General features: G+C 41.0%; 1 protein-coding gene across 13 annotated transcripts in view; it reads left to right on the plus strand.

Annotated features, from left to right (window-relative positions):
* Phldb2 (pleckstrin homology like domain family B member 2) overlaps window positions 1-21,013 on the plus strand; it is a 98,781-nt gene that overhangs the window by 56,788 nt on the left and 20,980 nt on the right. For 6 of the 13 annotated variants that reach the window (XM_040750743.1, XM_040750745.1, XM_040750747.1 and 3 more), the window contains 8 exons: window positions 2,180-2,308; window positions 8,183-8,338; window positions 9,216-9,326; window positions 12,845-12,934; window positions 15,941-16,084; window positions 16,724-16,909; window positions 18,699-18,839; window positions 19,970-20,069. In XM_040750743.1, coding sequence (XP_040606677.1) covers window positions 2,180-2,308; window positions 8,183-8,338; window positions 9,216-9,326; window positions 12,845-12,934; window positions 15,941-16,084; window positions 16,724-16,909; window positions 18,699-18,839; window positions 19,970-20,069 — 1,057 coding nt within the window. The remainder of the gene's footprint in view (window positions 1-2,179; window positions 2,309-8,182; window positions 8,339-9,215; window positions 9,327-12,844; window positions 12,935-15,940; window positions 16,085-16,723; window positions 16,910-18,698; window positions 18,840-19,969; window positions 20,070-21,013) is intronic. The other 7 variants (XM_040750751.1, XM_040750753.1, XM_040750748.1 and 4 more) reach the window with 6 other exon arrangements.

The raw sequence follows: 21,013 nt of genomic DNA on the forward strand, positions 1-21,013 counted from the left end.
TTCCTGGTACACACATCGAAGCTGCAGAAGGCTCTAATGGTGCCTGCTTGCATAATTCTTTTAGCTGCGCCCTTGTATGGAATTGTGAAACGCTTACAGCATCTCAGACAGAAGGCACTATGTAAACCTGAGGTACTTTTTTTTCTCCACAAATTATTTATGTTTACTATTAATAATTTGAAATGCTGAGCAAGGATTTGGTAGTTGTCTTCAGACTTGAGACCTGAGTTGGAGATCAGTGGTTTTCTGTTTGTATTACCCAGTATCCTAATATCGCATTACTCTTTCCAACTGGAATAACTTTACATAGAAGGTCTTTGACCCTTTGCTATTTAATTATAAGGCATAGTCTTTTTTATTTTAAACTTTCTGTCTAAAACTAGAGTTGTTGCCAAGTCTGATGACACAGTATCTTTTGGATACACTTCTGCTGTGTAAATCAGACTCTCTTTTACCGGCTGGAAATTACTAACATTTTCTTAGTCAGAAATCAGCAAGCCTCGTGTATTGCTTTTTATATTAAGGGACAGATACTGATTCTGAAACTAATGAGTCACCCTAGCAGGTACTGGTGTAGCGTGATCTTTGTGCATAGCTTCTCTTAACTGTACCTTGGCTTTCTCCTAGCCTTGAAGTGAGCAGGTAGACTGCTGGCGCTTGGAGGGATTGTCTCATAGTTTGTTAATGTATTTGGAGAATTATCCTAGATTGATAAATGGGGGAGGGTTTTCGAGTTTATGACTTCCTGGTTCAGTTATTTTAAAGAATGCAAAATAGCTTCATAAAAGACCTTTAAAAATTTAAAATCACTTCCAAAAAAAAATAATAAATGGAGACTTGCCTGAACCTAGATGCATGGCAATGTTACACAACTTTAGGTTTGAACAATAGCATTTTCTCAAGAATCTAGACATGCATTTATGCAGGAAATCATGACCACTCTTATAAAGAAAATTACAGAAAGGACAATGTCACAGAACTATTTGAAATCTTCGTCTTTTAAGAGGATCTTTTGCTATAGATGAGGCATAAGTCATTTAGCTACTGATGAGGGTTAAATGACAGTGGATTTGTTTACACTGAGAGCTAAACATGAGAGTACCTTGCATAAGATTCCCTTCAAATAGTGTTTAATTCAAGAGAGGTCCCATGGGGCTACACCACCACTGCACATAGTATTTACCAGCAATATCACGGAGTCACTTCGGCATGTGTGACCCAGAGGGATTAATAGTATCTCCCCTCTTTTCTCTGCGGGCTCTTGGGGTCTCTCCTTCATTTCATAGTCTATCTCTTCCTTGTTTCTTTCCTTTCAGTAGAGTGTCATTGTAAGGAAACTATGTCTGCAGGGTCAGGGTCTCAGCCTTGTGCCCAGTCTGCCTGATTCCCCTCCGTTGCTGCTTGAATCAGTCTGGCAGTCGTTTCTCCTCCCTCTTGCTGTCTGCGTTAGATCTTTTCTCTGGATGTTCCTGATTCATCTCAGAGCTTTCCCCATTGCTAGAACCATTGCAGATGAGAAGACTGCCAGGAGCCTAAAGCACTTCTGACCCGGGAACAGGCTGCAGTCTAGCAAATACTCTAGCGGTTCAGATCATGACAGTCCTTCTAGGTAAATAAACGGCCCCACTCTTTCACCCAGTTTTCTGACAAAGGACTCTTGCCTGGGGTAGCAGATGGCACGGATAACATCTCTTTTCTTCCTTGCGGACCAGTGACCAGCACTCGCCCTTCCCATTGCCCCCTGTACGTGCAGGAAGGAGGGAAGGAAGGATGGCAGGCGATTGTCAGTACCAGCTGAAGGGGGCTGACTGAAGAAGGCAGGGTCTTCCATTCTGAAGGGGGCTGACTGAAGAAGGCAGGGTCTTCCATTCTGAAGGGGGCTGACTGAAGAAGGCAGGGTCTTCCATTCTGAAGGGGGCTGACTGAAGAAGGCAGGGTCTTCCATTCTGAAGGGGGCTGACTGAAGAAGGCAGGGTCTTCCATTCTGAAGGGGGCTGACTGAAGAAGGCAGGGTCTTCCATTCTGCTTTTGTGGCTTTGCATTAACCACTAACAAGCTTTGTTTGTTCACTCCTAGTGTGTGCTTGTGCCTGTTTGTTTCCACCGGGGATGTTCGCTAGCACCTGCCGGGGGTGTGAAGGTTAATGTCCGTTCTTCTATTTTCTGATTCTGAACTTCAGGAGAAGGTAAAGCTTGATGCTGAGAGGGAAAAGCTAGAGAGGCTTCAGGAGCTTTACTCCGAGCAGAAGACCCAGCTGGACAATTGTCCTGAGTCCATGAGGGAGCAGTTACAGCAACAACTCAAGAGGGTCAGTAGCAAACAGGAATGCACCACCTGCTTGGTTTGTTTGTTCTTTGCTATTAAGTTCTGTTTATCTGTGACTTACCACTTCACGTTTGCCCAAGTTCTGGTTTTTAGATCTTTAAAAATAGATATATGCATCCTGACAGTGTGTATGGTTCAATGTCAATCAGTTGAAAAATTCCATGTTAGACTTCTCTCTCTAGTTTATAATGCAAAAATGTTTTTGGGAATTTTCTGGGTAACTAAGGAGAAATTGTTCCTGACATGTAATTATCACCAAGACTGTAGCATTTAAATCAACTGGCATCTTCCTCTACTGACTTGTGAGTTTTGTTTGTCCTTGAATGTCTTTCGTCTTAGCTTGATTTTATGCTCTTATTTAAAAATTATCCTATGCTGTTTGTACCCCCACTTTGACATTTTTCTTGCTGCTATTTAGAGACATTGAGCTTATTAACATGATAACAACAGTCAAAAACCAAGATCAAAGGTGCCGAGTATTACATGTACATTTGACATCTTCTCACATAGACATCTTAACTTTTAAAAGGGTCCTGGAGCATGGTCATGGTAGCTCACTCTCCCATTCCTAATGTTGGCAGAATTTAATAGAGCTTTCTGGTTTCTTTCTGGAAAGAGACTCAGTAAGTGAATAATCTCATATGCGCTGGCACAGCCACGTATCATTTCAGAGTATCTTGACCCCTGGATCATCTCTGAACCAGCAACCCAAATCAACAGTGATCCCTGGGAAGTAGGCATTAGCAGTCTTGCACCTCCCAAGGAATCACAGGAAAAGTAATTAGTCCGAAGTGAGTAACAATTTATGATTTCACATGAGTTATCTGATTCTTTAGGAGCACTCATAAATCTGTATACGCTCGAAGGAAGGAGATAATATAAACAGTGGTTCCATCAACTAAAAAAAGTAAACAAACAAAAAGACTCCTTCCTCATCCTCTCCAAACAGAAGGAAAAAATCTGACCATAGGCCCTTTCCTTAACTTGTGGTAACATTTGCTTCCCTCATAGTAAGAGACCTCATAATTCTGTTACAGCAGAGGCTTCATGTCTGTGTAACTCTTCACTGGTCCCTTGACTTAACCACTAGAAATTGTCTCCCCCTACAGGAAGTCCATTCCGTATTAGCACCTCCTGTGTTGTCACAGTACATTTCTCTTCAGCTTACAAAAGCTTCCCAGAGGCATAAAACTAGAGCCAAGAGGTCTGTTTTCTGACAGCTAGTTCCACTAGATGGCAAGCTGCATGAAATACAAAGTGATAACTAAGAGGATAAGGAAAATCATTTTCTTAAGCTGTATGCTGCCTTGAAAACCCTAGCTGAAATGTCTTGTGCACGTGTGACTTCTTACCGCCAAATTACCGCATCCAGTCAGAGCAAACATTCAGACGTTGGCGTGTGGCTCCCGGCTGCTATGTAGTCCGGAGAGACTTGCTAATCCTGGGCTGCCATCAGTGCCGAGGAGAAAGCTGAGATTAAGGGTTCCCTTTACTTGTCAGGATAGTTTCTGCTGTTAAAGTGAATGAGGCAGAAGCCCAGCTGGGGTGGTATTCTAAGGTCGTTAACAGTAACCATTCCTCTAGATCAGGGCTTCTCACCATGGTGGTTGTGACCCTTTTAGGGGTCACACATCAGATATTCTGCATATCAGATATTTACGATTCATAACAGTAGCAAAATTACAGTTATGAAATAGCAATGAAGTAATTTTATGGTTGGGAGTCACCACAGCATGAGGAACTGTACTAAAGGGGTGCAGTGTTTGGAAGATGGAGAACCACTGGTGTAAACTGTTGATTTTGGTTTTTTGACTTTAAAAATTCTATGCAGCACTACCTATAACTGGAAGTCCCCCTTTCCATCACTGGCTCTAAATGTTTTCCCATAATCTAAGGAAAGTCATTCAAGGCCTGTTGTCCTTGCTGCCTTTCTGTGTAAGAGGGAAAGTCAACACGCTTGCCCCTTTCCATACCACAAATGCATGAGGACTATTTGACTCCACGGTATGATACGGGGAAAAGTTTACACACCCTGTGCCCCATCTAAGTTTGCCTCCAGAGCTGACCTTAACTCATCCTGAGATACTTCTACAACCACACCCATATCCGTTCTTCTGGTTCTGTTCCTTTGTTGGACAATGAAAACCTAAAAAGCTGCTTATGAATGTCTTCCTTAAAAATCTCTCCAAAAAAAGGAAAAAAGTAATTCCACACCCACACTCCCCACATATACCCCCACACACAACGAATGGCACCAATTTTTTTCTTGACACAGCTGTTGTGTGTCTTCCGCTGCCCTCTCAGTGAGTGAAAGTTTTCTTCGAGTTTTTCATTTAGCTGTGCCTGTACTTGACTGAGAGCTGCCTGAGTCCGTTCTCCTGGCTCAACTAAACTATGCCTGTCTCAAACTCCATTCCCAAATTCTCATTTTGCAAAGGCTTTATCCCCTCCCCACAGCTTTCCTCTCAGTGTTTATATGCACTATTGCCCGAGGAGATGATTACACTCACAGAACCTGGGTGCTGAGCTTCACTGAGCTTGCAGCTTTTCTACCCCGCGTGCTATTGTTTTCATTCGGTAGTGTAAATATTCACTACAAATTAGTGGGTGACTCTGTTGCTGTCTTTCAGGGCTGAAATGGCACGTGCTGTACAGTAAGCGCATGTGGAGTAAGCAGCTGGCTAGTACAGCGTATACTGTGAGCCTTATGCGCACTTTAAAGATGATTTAGAAGCCAGTGGGAGAACTGTACATTTTTCATCTTAATTACCTTTAACCCCAAATTGAGCTTAATTAGAAGAGCTTGAAAGCCTAATTATATGTGCTTGCATAAATAAATATGTCATCTAGTACATTATTTCAAAACTGCAGATGTTTTGCTTGAGATACAACATTTTAATTCTCCCTCAATTAAAAAATTCTAATAAGCTGAAAATGTTAATCACAGGTCTAGACATCGAGATATTGAGACACCCTTGGGAAACCAATGAGTGTGTTTATGCATGCGAATTCTCTTAAAATGTCTTCAAAGTTTACTTCTTAAAATTTGGCCTTGTCAGATTTAGTATAATTCTCCCCCTAACACCCAAGACACACACACACACACACACACACACACACACACACACACACACACACACACACACACACACACCTCCTGCCTGAGGGAGAGCCTAACAACTCAAGATCCTTCTGCCTCAACTTCCTGAGTGCTGGAATTGTAGACATGTGCTACCACACCCAACTTTAAATATTTTTCAAATTGTGTTTTTCCTACTCTATGCTTCCTAAATCCAGTGTGCATCAGCATAATCACCTTGTTGGTATGCTGTTGTCTGTAATTTTATGGCAACCAATAGCCTTTCTGTGACTCATCTCTAGAATATAATTTATTGCAGAGACAGAAAGATTCCATTTGAATAAAGAAATCGTACTTTATCAGTGAATAAATCCAGAAGGAGGAGGAGTTAGTAATATAGGACTCATCAAATAATTGCTTTAAACTATCTTTGGTGATTTAATTTATCAGTGAATAAATCCAGAAGGAGGAGGAGTTAGTGATATAGGACTCATCAAATAATTGCTTTAAACTCTCTTTGGTGATTTAATTTATCAGTGAATAAATCCAGAAGGAGGAGGAGTTAGTGATATAGGACTCATCAAATAATTGCTTTAAACTCTCTTTGGTGATTTAATTTAACAGCAGCAGCAAAGGATGCCCCAAGTGTCGCTGTTAGCCACACTGCCTAACTGCCTCGTCTCAGCTCCGCAGAGCTGTTAGCCACACTGCCTAACTGCCTCGTTCTTTTGACCATTTTTATGTTACAATTTTAAAAATATGCTACACAGACCACATTTGTAATTCTGTTAGTGGCTCCAAAAGCAAAGAAGTATTTCTTAGTGGAATAATTTATAGTCTGTCCTAACCCCAGCACCAAAGCAATGAGTGAATACATTCCTGTTTTCAAGAACATTCATAGGTTGAAGATCACCTATTCGTTTTCATCATCTTTGAGCTTCCTTAGCTGCATTCAAGGTTATCCATCGGGCAGTGGTACCTAGCTTTCTGAATCTCTGTCTTAGTTATGGTTACTATTGCTATGATCAGACACCATGACCAAAGCAACTTGAGGAAGAAAGGGTTTATTTGATTTACATGTCACAAGTCATAGTTCACTAAGGGAAGTCAAGGCAGGGACTCAAACAAGGCAGGAGTCTGGAGCCAGGAGCTGACGCACAGGTCTTGGAGGGGTGCTGCTTACTGGCCTGCTCCTCATGACTTGCTCAGCCTACTTTCTCATAGAATGCAGAACCGCAAGTCCTGGGGTGTTCCCTCCCCTGTCAATCACTAATTAAGAAGATGTCCTACGGGCCTGTCTACAGCTCAGTCTTAGGGAGGCATTTTTCTTAGTTGACGTTCTTCCTCTGTGCTGACTCCAACTTGTGTCATGTTGACATAAGCCAGCTGCAGAACTGTCTCCCTCTATTCCTGATGAGAGCTTTGGCTCTGCTCTTTCCAACAAAGAGATTTGTGCACAATTGTAATGAAGCCATGAAGGTTCAGTGAAAAAAACTTGTTCTCCAGATGCCTTTTTAAAAATATGTATTTTTAAAAATTAAATGTATGTTTACCCATGTCTCTGTGTAGATATATGCATGTGAGTACAGGTACACTCAGATGCCAAAAGAGGGTGTTAGATCCCTCTGCAGCTGGCGTTATAGACAGTCATGTGCCCAGCATGGGTGCTAGGAATCAAATTCAGGAACTCTGGAAGAGTAATGTATGCTCTTAACTGCTGAGCCATGTCTCCAGCCCTCCAAATGAGGTTTTAGGGAGTTGTGTGATCCCTGAAAAACTGAGGGAGAACAATCAGAGGTTTCCCACATGCCATCCCTGTTCCTTTCCTCATACAGGCATAGGCTTCACTATTAATGTTCCTTTCCAAACTACTGCATTCTCAACAGAGTTCAAGTTCAGGGGCTGCTGATTTCTTCTTTCAGTCAAATTTCTCAAGCATGTAGCCCTTCTCTATACTTTATAGTCAATGACATAATAATGCATAATCAACATTTATTGCATGGCTGCTCAATTTTATATATTTTAATTTACATGTATATGCTTTTCTACTTTGTGTACATTAGAAAACAATTGTTAAGAAGCTCAGTTGGGTATGATAGCACATGCCTGTAATCCTCGCTCTCAGGAAGTTGAGGGAGGCTGGTGAGCTACAGGTGAACTCGAGCTATATGGAGAGACCCTATCCAGAGAATGGGAGAGGCAAAAGAAGGAAAGAAAGCAGAAAGAGAAGAGATAAGAAGAAACAAAGTTGAAAAGAAAAATAAACACTACCTAAAAAGGTTTACTGTTTTCTTCTTGTACCCTGGTGGATTACGTTACCACCTTTGGGGTATGTGTGTCCCCTTTAGAGACCTGTGATCTACTTCTGGACTAACTTGTGGGCTTTTTTAATCTGTTATTGATTATTTTCTAATTCATATGAAAACTAGGGGAAACAATTTTCTTAAGAGACTGGTCTGCAAAAAACATTTAGTTGTTTCTGGAAATCTTTTTATGCTTCACTGTCCATTCGAATCCACCTAGCAAATCTAAAGGGAAAAGTTTGCACACATAGAAGAAAGCAACAACTGTTGATGACGTGAAAACTGCCCTGTGCACCATACCCCCACCATTCCCTCTAACAGCCACAGCTGGGCTTACCTCAGTCACCTTGCTCCAGCCCCACATGGTGTTGTAACCAGATATCCATATTGGAATGAAGACTTTTGATTGTTTCTTCAGGTAGGGAAGGCTGCAGCCACTCTGGCATGCTTCATTTTCATTCCACTTTCTCCAAAGGACGCTGACCTGTTGGATGTCGAGAGAAAGCACTTCGAAGACTTGGAATTCCAGCAGCTTGAGCACGAGAGTCGTCTTGATGAGGAAAAGGAGAACTTGACTCAACAGCTCCTGAGGGAGGTGGCGGAGTATCAACGGAACATTGTCGCTAGGAAGGTAATTCGCTCGGTGACGCTTGAAGTGAAAAATGAAAACTTACTATTAACTGCGTTACAGTAATCACAGTCATTCATATAGCTGTGGACTCTGTCTCTACATCTGAGCATTCTTCTGTTAGTCATATTTGCCCTGCAACAAATGTTGCTTTGCGCTATGTAAATTGAGACATGTTACAGTCACTGTTGTAATGTTCTAGAGTTATTTATGGATAACCCCCCTCTTTTTTTACTGGCATAAAAACTCACATAATTAGTTATTTGTTTCAAGTCTTTCCCTCTGGCAGTCGAAATAACTAGAGATAGAATAAAAAATCTATTTTGGAACTTTCTCTCTCCATTGATTAATAATCTCCAATGCTAACTGGGAGCCTGCTACCATTAGCAACAGACCAGTAGAAAAGCATTCTGATTACTGTGGACTCAGTCCCTAGCACTTAGGTGCCTCCCTCAGAATTTAGCATTTATCTCAGAATTTATAAGCATACCCTAGAACTTTATACTAATTTGGTAAAATTGAAGGATAAAGTTGATGGAGAGAATGAAGAGAAAGTGACTTCTGATTTGATGGAGAAATTCTTTTATGATAAAAAAATCAACTGATGGTCAAAAACAAGATTTTCTATTGAATTCTGGATCTTGAGAATAATCTTCCAAATCATGTGACTTACAGCATTGACTGTGAGTCCAGAAGTGTTGAGCTTGGTCAGTCAAGGTCAATGCTTCTTAGCCTTAGGTGATCATGGTGGTCCACTGGCAACTAAAATGTGGGCAGCTTTATTCAGGTTCCAAAGCTCTTTTTCTTCTTTGCCCAGGACAAACTGGCAAACCTTTGATTGTCTCATGCGCATCTTTCTACGATTACTTTTGTCTCCCAGGAAAAAATTTCTGCGTTGAAAAAGCAAGCCAGTCACATTGTTCAGCAGGCTCAGAGGGAACAAGATCACTTCGTGAAAGAAAAGAACAATCTAATAACGATGCTCCAAAGAGTGAGTACTTCCTGTTCTGTGGTGACAGGGAAAGCACCACTTCCGGCTGGGGGACAGCCGCCTCTTCCGCCTTTATACTCTGAGAAAGTCGTTTGTTTTCACTTGCTATGTAAATCTTCCCCGTTGGTAACAATATTCTCTGATGATTGCCTGCAACTCAAGATTTTCATCATGTTCTTTCATCACTCAAAAAACCTATGGCGTATCTGTACTTTCTCTTATTTCCTTAAAAAAATCACACTTTTCATCAAGTAGCTAATGGTAATGTAACAATAATTTGTGGTAGATTTAAGGGGAAATTTTCTTTATACTGCCTTTGAAAACTTTGGTTCAAGTTCTCCAGTGTTTCTAACTGCAATTATTTGTGCGTGGGCCTTCCTCACATTGAAGTTAGTTTGACCTAGCTGAATCTGGAGGTACTCCATATGGCTTGGTTAGAAGAGCACCAGCATCCTCCCTTGGGCCTGTGTCCTTATCTGTCCCCATAAAGTGACTCATAGAAAGGATTCCTAGGAGGACGAAGACAGTGAAACAAACAAACAAACAAAAAAGCTGTAGCCACAATTTGGACGTGACCCCTGATATAATTTCAGGAGTAAGACACCGAACACTAAAGCTATTGGGGTTTCGTCAGAGTCACAACCTGGGGACATGATATTGGAGTAGTGGAAATATGTGATGGCCCCACAGCAGAGAGCAGGAGGAGGATGGAGTCCAGAATGAGGTGGACCGTGATACCCACCAGCAAGAAGTGTGCAGTCCCTTGTCAGCTACTTCCCCTTATGAAAGAAGAGATGGGCCTTTTGTAGAGTTACTGGTCCACTGGGGGGGGGGTCTCTGCATCCCACACACACCCTGGCAGCTTCTTCCTGCTCTGTTTGACTTCCAGGAACCCTTGAGTGGTGCTGCAGTTCCCTCCCCTGCCCTACTCTGTAGGACAGAGACTCTGTTCCCAGTCAGCCCCCTGTAAACATTTTCTACAATATTCAAAATCACAGCTTAAATTGCACACTATCGTGTATGCTTAAGTGGCTGTTGAAATTTTAAGGGGAAAACAAAAACAAAAATCTCTAAATGGTAGATTTTTTAAACAAATAAACAAACAAGGTCACAGATAACATATTTCCTCAATAAAATAAATAAAATTCAATTTGATTATGGAAATAGTGGTTTAGAAGCAGTAAGAGTTTTGTTTCCCCCATAACTGATCTGTAGGTACCTTACAATCTCAATCAACTTTCCAACAGACCTTTTGTGTGTGTGTGTGTGTGTGTGTGTGTGTGTGTGTGTGTGTATGTGTGTGTGCAAATGGGATACAGGTTTGGGCTAAACTTTAAAGCTGATTTTCCTTACTATAAATTCCACATTTGTGGTTTGGTCTTCTTGCTAAAATATACTTGAAGCACTTTCACGGTCATCCACAGAAATACTCAGGACAGTAAACACATTGAATCAGCCCAATATACACATTGCCAGTTGAACTTAGAAGACTTCCTACTGCCTCACTTCAACTCTCAACTCAGCAACTGTTGTGTGTATTGTTTAGTGCCATGCAGTCGTGTGTGTGTGCGTGTGTGTGTGCGCGTGTGTGAATGTGCATTTTGTTGGTGACTTTACTGATTAAAGGGTTCCCAAATGGTGCTAAAATACTGTCAAGCACCACCAAGTGTGTCCCATATGCTTTGCTCTTACACAAACGTTATAATGTTGTTGGTTGTCAGGTAAACGTGAATGAAACAAGACTGTGTCCTCAAGGTGTTTCAAACAATAACATATACAAAACCCAGCTGTGATTTGAGAAATTGAAATGTTCCTGGTAAACAAGACAAGGTGGTGTACACTTGTAATCTCAACATTAAGAAGTCTAAAGCAGGATAAATGTAAATTCAAGGTCAGCCTGGACTACATACTGAGTGGTACCTACACTGCCATATCCTGCCTCAAAAATAACTTTAAAAGAGGACAGTGAGATGACTGAGCTGGTGCAGTCACTAGCCAAGCAAGCCTGGTGACCAGAGTTCCATCCCGGGAGGCCTTGTAGAGTAGGAAAAGAAAATGGGCACCGCAAAGCTGTCTCCAACCTCAGTCCCTGCACCACACACACACATGCAAAACAACAATAGAATAAATAAAAGGTAAGAAAGAAAGGACACAGGGAAGAAGAGATTAAGATTAGCATGAAAACAGCAATGCAACTCAACTTCTCATCACCCAAAATGGATCCAATCATTATTATAAACAGTGAAAAATTCCAATGCCAGTGAAACTACGACCACCTAAAGCAGCCACACCTTGGTGGCATGAGTATGAAGTGCACAGCACCTCGGGAGAACTCCCTCAAAGTTTGTTTTATAGCTTTAAATGAGGATCCACCTTGGACCCAGCAATCCTAGTAGATACTTACACAGGAGAAATGAAAATATGTTTTTATAAAAGATGTGTACAAAACTGCTTGAAATAGCTTTTGCACAATAACCTCCCCCTCATCCCCCTCAAACACAAGCTAAATAACTATCAAGAGAAACATGAATAGCAAACTATGTATATAAGTAAGTACTCATCAGTATGAAGTAGGGGTTAGCTATCCCAGGTCCAGCACTGTGGAGCAAAGTCAATACAGGGGTGTGCATATTGAATGACTCCATTTACATCATGCTGGACAAGAAGGAAAACAATGCAAAGCCAAGGAAATCAGAGCAGTGCTTGACTGTTGGGCTTGGGCTTGAATGCAAGGAGCCATAAATGTTTCTAGGGGGATAGAAATATGTTTTGTCTTGGTTGCAGTGCTCTTCTGCTATTTGTTAAAAGACATCAATGATATACCTGATGTCTTTGAATTTTACTGTTATGTAAATTATACCATGATAAATAATATACCCCATAAATATTTTCCTGGAGGTTAACAACTGATTAACTCAAGATGGATTGTAGGCCTAAACATAAAAAAAAAAGAATGCTATGAAGTTTTCAGAAGAAATGTACCAATGGATTATGAGATTATATCATCAGAGACCACATGAGTAGCGTTACTTAGGATAATAAAAATTTGAGTGTAGAAAAATACTCCAAGATGAAGGCTGAGATGGCCCTGAGCTACTGAACCCTCCTTCCATTTTGTTGTTGTTTGCTTTCAGATAGAGTCTCATGTAGCCCATGCTGCCATCTAACTTGCTATATAGCTAAGGCTGACCTTGAACTCTTAACCCTCCTGACTTCACGTCCCAGGTGCTGCAATTACAGGATGGTACTACCAAGCCTGGCTCCTCTTGCCATTTTCTGCTTCAATGAGAACATCCTGTCTTTTCCTTAAGACTACTGTCACGTTGTAAAATTCATCTTGAATGATGGGTTATCTAACTAAATATGTTTGGGAAATTATGCATGCATCGTATCTGCTAATAGTAGGTGAGACAGCTGTAATTGCAAGCCTTTTCTGAGTATGAGGGAAGGAAATAGAAATGGGAGTGTTTGGGATTTTGATGCTTGGCTTCAGCATAATAGATTTTGTATGCCTTTAGGAAAAGGAGAATCTTTGTCATTTGGAAAAGAAGTACTCCAGCCTCACTGGGGGGAAAGGATTTCCTATTAACCCCAATACTCTGAAAGAGGTAAGCCCCAGTTTTATAAGTCCGCTCATGGCAACTTGGAAATCAGATAAACCTCAGTTTTGTATGAGTCAACTAATAAAAAACCTTAGCTTACTTAAATGGCTTGCAGAAACTTGTATGCTTGATAAGTTTCTTGCCATTCTTTATTTAGCTCCACGAGTCTAGGGGCCATCTTTGTGTGTGTGCATGCTTGTGTGTGTGTCAAGACACATCTCCTTGTCTTGACAGTGACTGTGAGAGGTACCTTGAGTCTTGCATTCTCCTCTCTCCTTTCTTCATCCTTTCTTCCTCTTTTCTCTTTTCTTCTTTGTCTCGTGAGTCTTATAGAATAGAAAATTCCCCCTGGTATTTGAGAAGATGGTCAGGGTTTTTTTGTATTTTGTTTTTATTTTTATTTTTTCGGTCTTAGTTTTCCCTTCACTTTGGGAGTCCCTGTTTGCATTAGCCATATATACTCTTTTAGCCATCACCCTCTCGTCCCCAGTATCACTCTTGCCCGAATATTCTCTCCCAGAGCTGCACTATTTTGACTCTGCTGTGGAAGAGAATGATGTCAATGACAAAGTAACTTTCTCTATATTGAGCTATAAACTAAGGAAAAGAGTTGTTGCTACCTAAAAATTTGCCTAACCAAAAGAATGCTTTTACTAATAAGACAGCAAAGTGAGGAATTCATAGCTAGAAAACTGTATGTGTGTGTGTACATGCTTATTCATGCATGTGAAGGTATATGAAAGAAAGTGTTTATCACAATAGTTAGTGTGACCAAGTGTGTGTCTTAGAAACATCTTAAAAATATTTCTCAAGCAGCTTTGTTAGGTCATAGCATTTCACAATTTTCATTATTGGGAACACATAACTGGCAAGATCAATGAGGTGAATGTGGTTGGGAATGAAACTTGCAGGCATAAGATAAGATCAGTGAGGAATGAGGTAGGCCTTGTGAGCTGTCTTACTGTAGCACAGCTTGCATATGTGTTCTGGGAAACTGCTAAATGGTTTTAAGTAGAGAGATGACATTATTTGATATCCATTTGTAAAGATCACTCTGGGCCATTCAGAAAACACTTGGTCAGAAATGGCTCCGGTAGTACAGGATAGAGCTTAGATTCCAGCAAGGGCAGTGGGATGGAAAACTGGTTGGATTCATATGTGTTTTGCAAATAGAATTGAAAGTTCTTGCTGATGCATTGGATTTTATGGTGAGATGACAAAGGAACATTTAAGAACAATGCATGTTCCCAGTTTCTGGGTGAGGTGAAGGACTAATGCTTCTTGCTGGGATATCTGAAGATGAGGGGAAAGTAGGTTATAGGGAAACTTGGAGGTTGACCCTGAGCACAGTTAGGAAGGAGGGGTATGGTAGCAAATGGATTACATGAGCCTTGGGTCATTTCTGTCTGCCCTTAGATAGGCTAAAATCTCTCCTGTCCTACTGATGAGTTGACTTTTGCTTTTTCTGAAGACTCCTGGGTGTCAAAAGGTCAATTGGCATTTTGGCTATTTTTGTGTGTCTCTACCATACCTGTTTAGTATCTACATGTTCTCTACAAGTAACATGAAGACTCGACTGGTAGGATGTTTTGATCTTCCGGTTTCCAATCTTTTTACCTTCACTTGCCTCTTCTCTCTTTTCTCCCCCAGCCTCCTTCTGAAGAATGATCAGTTTAGTTTACCAGAGTTTTTACAGATCACCCACATCTGACAAAGAGAGAGTTCTTTGAAGCAATTAAACTGTATGGTTTAAGACTCATAAAAGGAAATTTTCAAAGCCTGACTTTAAAGCTTTTCTATTAACCAAGCAAAAGGATAACTCCAAGATTTTAATTTACTTTCTGGTCCATTACCACAGATAAAATGAAATTGGACAGCCAAATTTATCCCTTCCTTCCTTCAGTTGAAACGCATAAAATACCATCTAGTACCTGTGTCCCTTTCTGCTCTGCAGGACTTTAGGATATTGGTTGATAATAGTCAGCTCTAGCTTTCCCTGCTTTGCTGCAATGATGGGTTGTCCATAAAAGCCTTTCATTTCCAGGCTAGAGTTCTTGCTGCACGAGTCACTTGTTGAAAATTGCAATAGTGTCTCCATCATTAATGGTCTAAAAATGGAACCCCAAGGTCAAATTGAACCCACTTTCACTTTCAAAGAACTGTTATTTTGTATGCTTTATTCTTTTTTTCAGATGGTGTGGCAAAAATCTTGATTGAATTGTGTAATTGCTTCCCACGAGAATCATGCTAAGTGCCTTTTCCACAAAGATACTTTAGGAGTTTTGATTAAGAGATTTTGATTCATGGTCATTTTCTTTAAGCTACAGAAAGAATTGGATCACTGAGTTCAAAGTAACTGGAACTTCTCTGTTCTAGAAACAGAGTTTGAGTTGGAGAAATTGCCTTGAGTGGTAGCACCACTCAGTGGTAGACTTCATTCTTCCTGAGATCTGTACACACACACACACACACACACACACACACAGTGTCCTCATTCTTTCTGACCTGAAATATCCAAAACAAAACACCACTAAAGCTAAATTGCTATTTTTACAAATGTTTTCTTGATGCAAAACCCAGTAGCCCATCAACCCACTTATTCTGACATTGTAATTTCCAAAAGACAGAAAGGGAAACCATGAATCTTTGTGGAAAAGACTCGTGAATTAGAGCGTAAGTGATTACATTGTCTATTGTGTATCTGATTGTTCAGTATATGTGTAGAGATAATGCCATTCCATTGACAGAATGATGCTGAGACCTCTGGATATTTATCGTATGGTCATCTTGATTTCACCAGAAATTATGGTTAATACTTTGAATGACATTTTTCAATAATGAGCACTGCAAATCCATTTTCATTGCTGATCATTCACTTCATGAGACATTGAGTAGTGCCCAGGTACCTGACTGTGATACGCTCAGCTAACTCATCGTACTGGGAACATTAATACTCTCGCATGCCTCAGCTTTTGCTTTCTTTGTGTTTAACTTCTGAATTCCTCCTTTTAGGGCTATATCAATGTAAATGAGATTAATGAGTCATGTGACAATTCCACGAATCTATCCCCTTCCACTCAGTTCCCCGCTGATGCTGATGCTGCTGTCACTGAGTCTGCCTCGGCTGTGCTGGTGAGCCAGCCCCAGAGTTCAGAGGTGTGTGGGCATGCGTTTCATTCATTCATTCATTCATTCATTCATTCACTGCTTTTTCTCATGTCAGAAATTAACCCACAGTTCACTGAAAATAAGCAAAATGAATGTGTGTGTTCCGGAGGGCCAGAACAATGCTGAGGTTATGCATTAGATCATATGGAGGGGGACATTGTTCTACACTAAAATGTTAGAAATCATGAAATGTGTGGTAATAGTTGGGGGCTAGACATAACTGCCAGCAAACAAGGTCAGTGTCTTAGCATTCTAACCAAACTTGATTTTCTTAGATTCAAACTCTTTGGTTTGAATCACCTTTCTCAGATGGGTTTTGTTGTTTATTTTGCTTGGCAATATTGAATCATGCCTTAATTGTTATGCTTCCCTAAGCATAACATTTAATGATAAGCATTCTTGGGAGTGGCCAGTGAAGCGAAGTGTAAATACCTTCTACTGATCACACTGTCCGCTGTGTGGAGTTTTAACAAGAGGCTAAATGGAAAAATTGTGTCCGTGCATCATTTGCCATTTTGTAATTAACGCACAGTCAGTCTGAACAACCAGATTATGGATTTCATGCCTGTCTCACTCATCCTCTCATCTCATGCGGGTCTGTGTATACTTTCTCTTTCTCCTCTAAAGCAAAGATCAGCTGTCTCTTCTGGATTTGTGTTTCCTTCCACCCTTTCTCTTCATCCTGTCACTCAACCTTCATCAGCCCCTTGGCCTGAAGTCATGGCTACATCTGTCGATCCTTTCCCTTTAAATGACACACCTCCTCCTCTACCAGCTAAGAAACACAGAAGGCAACAGCCACTGGAGCAACAGGTAACTAGAAAGGTGGACAGAGCATGGGGATTTTACCTTGATATCAAGATCACTGACGTGGTGTCTTTGTCTTTTCCAAAGTTGCTTTTTCAAAAGGCAAACTGCAGGGTATTTTTCTTTCTTATTTTCTTCTTAAGGATATTTAGTGTGAGCTAAGGGTGCCAGAACTATTAAAGCTTTGATATGTTTCATGTTGTTGTACTTTTTGGCTCCCAGTCAACAAAATAGTGTGGTTTGTCTCACATATTTCTCAATATACTGACAAGTATTTCCATAAAATTCATAGCGTAAAAAGTTGGGACAACACAACATTTTTATTATATGCTATTGAAGTCGTAACACTAGATATCATTCCAGTGCTGTGTCCAAATTTGCTAAGCACTTTACAACTCTCCCTTTGTCCTTTTACTGATCCTGTAGGAGAGGATTTATGTCCATCTGAGATTTGGTACCTTTGTAAAAGACCTGTGTCTCCTGCTACTGTCATCTGTACTGATGTAAAACGGAACCCAAGAAAGAGTTGAGTTAAGTAACTGATGAACCTAGAGAGTGAAGGCATTACATACCTTTCGTTTTAATGTGATGTTAATCTCCTTAGCAGCTTCATTTAGGAGAGATAACACCTTTGGTGGCAAAACAGTTAGTTTTCAAGCGTTATGCCCAGAATTAACAGACCAACTTCAATGTAGTGTCTTACTTAGTTTATCGAATTCTGAAAATCAAAGCCTAGGAATTTATGCTATTTGGTTACAGTGAAAACAAAAAGTATTCTGATGCTGCTGTGTAACTGAAATCAGCAACCAATCACTCAAACATTGTTGAAGTTTTATTATGATGATGTGGGTACCCTGGCCATGAATTCCAACTCTGCCATATTCTAGTCTCAGAACTTCAGGCAAGCACCCCAGATTCCTCACTTAGGAAATAGAGGCAGAATTGTTATAAGAGCTGAATAAGATCGTGAATGTGGAGCATCAAACCCGGCCCACAGGAAGCTCCAAATAAATACTAGCTACTAGAAATATAAAGTTAAAACGCAAACGTTAACATCACTGGCATGCATTAGCTTTCATGTATTTCAAAAGCCCGAGATTAGCAGTAAAGTGATCTAACCAAAGGATACTTTATTATGAAATCATTTTACTACCCAAGACATTTCGAGGAGTGTAGACAGGTCAAGCAAAATTTTGACATTTTAAGACGGTAAAAACCTTGCCTTAGAAATCTGATTGGAAAGAGAGGAAGGAAGGAGTAGTCTACTGGAGCATTTACATATGAGAGATTACTCTGGGATCTCCTTGACCATGGGCTTTTAAAATGGAAGTAACTTAGACGGAAGCCATCTATGAAATCCTTACACTGGTTTGGAGGAATATGTGGTATGTGGGGTTACTTTCCTGTTACTCCCCATTCTCTTCGTCCTCTTCCACCTCCTACTTCTTGTCTCCCTCGCTAGGGTCTGTGTCACCACACAGAGCTCTCTAGAAGACACAGGGAGTAGGGAACCACAGGCTTGCTCTGTCCATCTACTGTTCCTCCACCCACCCAGTGGGACCATCACAGCAGTGGTGTGACATAGCATTTGTAAGCAGAAAAGATGTCACAGGGCAGAACTAAATAATTTCCAGTGTCTAGTCACATCAAAAGCTCACTCGAATCTGTTAGTGTAAAAGAAACTTCAGAATTCAACTTCCAAAGCTCCTCTGTGAGTTCCTTGCTTCGTCACTGTGGCGGTGATGTGTGTCAGTCAGTCAAGTTTTGCTGTTCTGCTTTGCATTTGCTTTTAAAGCACTTTAGAAGTCTGGAAGAAAGGAAAAAACAGCACAAAGAAGGTCCCTATCTGAGTGACACTTTGCCTCGAAAGAAAACCACACCTTCCGTCTCCCCACACTTCAGCAGTGCCACCATGGGGAGGAGCAGCACCCCGAAGGTAGGACTCCGAAGAGCCAAGGTCCTTTTCTTTGTGTAGCATCTTATAGTCGCCAACAAAGGCCGAGTCTTTCAAGTGCAAAAATAATGAGTGGTTACATTTGCTTGTTGGGTAGATGTCATAACTAAATTGCTTCTTCTGTCCCATTCTGAGGGTGTTTGGAATTACACATTCTGGGCTAAAGAATGTATTTTCTGTGACCACAGTGTACACATGGTGGGTACTCTTCACTCATAGGACAGATGCCCTCTGGCTGTACCCATATTTAGAAGTAACACAGAGCACAGACTCTGAGCTTCAGGAATAACAGTACTAAATAGTTACCAGGTGGTGTCTGCGTGCATGGCTCCAGAATTAGCCCTTTATGTGAATCTAGCTCCGCTGTGTAAGTGCTTACGTCACTGTCCTCATAGTGGATAAACTGAGGAAGAAGGGAAAGAAGAAGCTAAGTGACAACCCAAGGTCTCTCAGCTGGAAACTGGAGGAGTCAGGATACGAACAGTGGTGATCTGACACCTGCACCCTCTGCTGGCGTGCTCAGGGGGTTATTTAGAAAGAGAGAGAGGAGTAGAGGAGAAGCTTTTAGTGGAGTGGATTTTCAGCCTTTCTTTTATCCATAATTAGAGTAACGAAATTGTCATCTATTTTAAAAGATGGTGTTTTAAATGGACTTTATTCACACGAAAGATTTCACTATTTAAAAAGAATAAGATACGCACCTGTAATCCCAGCACTCAGGAGGCTGAAGAAGGGGTCAGCTTGTCCCTGTGGTTTTGCATGGTGTGCATGCATCCTGGCTGTGCACCTGCCCTCTGTACCTTTGCATGGGGAACTTCCCACCACTCTGATAAGACTGTGGACAGTGTCTTTCTCCACCCCTCTTCTCTTTTGAAATTGTTGTCCTTGGAGGACGTGCTGTGAAACAGAGACTGCAGTAGAGTTTCTTGAGAGCAACAAGAGAGCAAATAGGTGACCAGCCTTCACCACTTGGCATCAAGAAGTGGGACTTAACCATCTCTTCCCTCTGTAGAGAGGAGCTTTCAAAACAGGAGTGTGGCCATGTTCTGGGGTACCATTTGCCGTTCAGTCTACCTTGCCTGAATTGTTCCCCCACCCCCTGCTTCTCTCAGGCTCACCTGCCTCTGGGGCAGAGCAACAGCTGTGGCAGTGTGCTCCCTCACTCTCTGGCAACCATGACCAAGGACTCAGAATCTCGGAGGATGCTCAGAGGTATGTACCCTTTAAATCACATGTCATGGTCTTCTTTTAAGCATGAGAATTCCCCAGGGAGAGGTGATGAGAACTAAGTCGGGGACATTCGGGGAAGATCAAGCCATGTCCTGAATTATACTATTAATATGATTGCCTCTGGGGACGATGTGTGTGACATCATCTATGTAACAAGGTAACACTTCCCTGCTTGCACATACCTTCAGTGCATTGTACACACACCACTACACTTTGCAAGTTCAGTCCAACTTCCATACGAGAAAGGCCTTGAAAGAACGACTAACCTTCCCACTTGACTGAGAGAAAAATGAAATGCTGGGAAATTTCCAGGGCACTTCACCAAGATCACTAGGCTTGTCTATGGCTGACACTGTGTTAAATGACACTGTGTTAAATGTCCTGAGCTGGAGGACATGGTTAATGGGCCCAGAAGAGAATTTCTTTGAGCCTGTTGTTTGTAAACTTGAGACCTTCTACTGTATATTTAAGTTTTAGGTGGACCTGGGTTCTTGGTGTGTGTTCTTTAAAACAACATATTACATGCGTAATTGTAATATGGTTATCAAATAGTCTTTAAGGGAGACTGAAAGAAGTTACTACAGTGTCATTCCAGAAGCAAGACTCTTATGAAATAAAGTTACTGTGTTAGTACAGTAGTTTACAACAACAATTTATATTGGTTTTAATTTTTTAGCAGATTTGTACTAGATACCAAGAATGCAAATGGATGGGATATCACTTAACTTTGAAATGCTTTGAGTCTAGAGGAAAAGGATGGAGACACATAACTGATGATTTTAATAAAATGTCAAATGCAAATGGTGGAGGTCTGCTGAGGTTGTAAAGGGAAAAGCTGACAGACATTTGACCATCAAATGCTTTCATGAATTGATAGATTGAAATTTTGCCCCTTATGTGATTTAAAATTGAGTTCTAATTAATGA

The sequence above is a fragment of the Mesocricetus auratus genome, unplaced genomic scaffold, assembly GCF_017639785.1.
Source record: "Mesocricetus auratus isolate SY011 unplaced genomic scaffold, BCM_Maur_2.0 Super-Scaffold_100008, whole genome shotgun sequence".
In the NCBI taxonomy this organism is placed as follows: domain Eukaryota; kingdom Metazoa; phylum Chordata; class Mammalia; order Rodentia; family Cricetidae; genus Mesocricetus; species Mesocricetus auratus.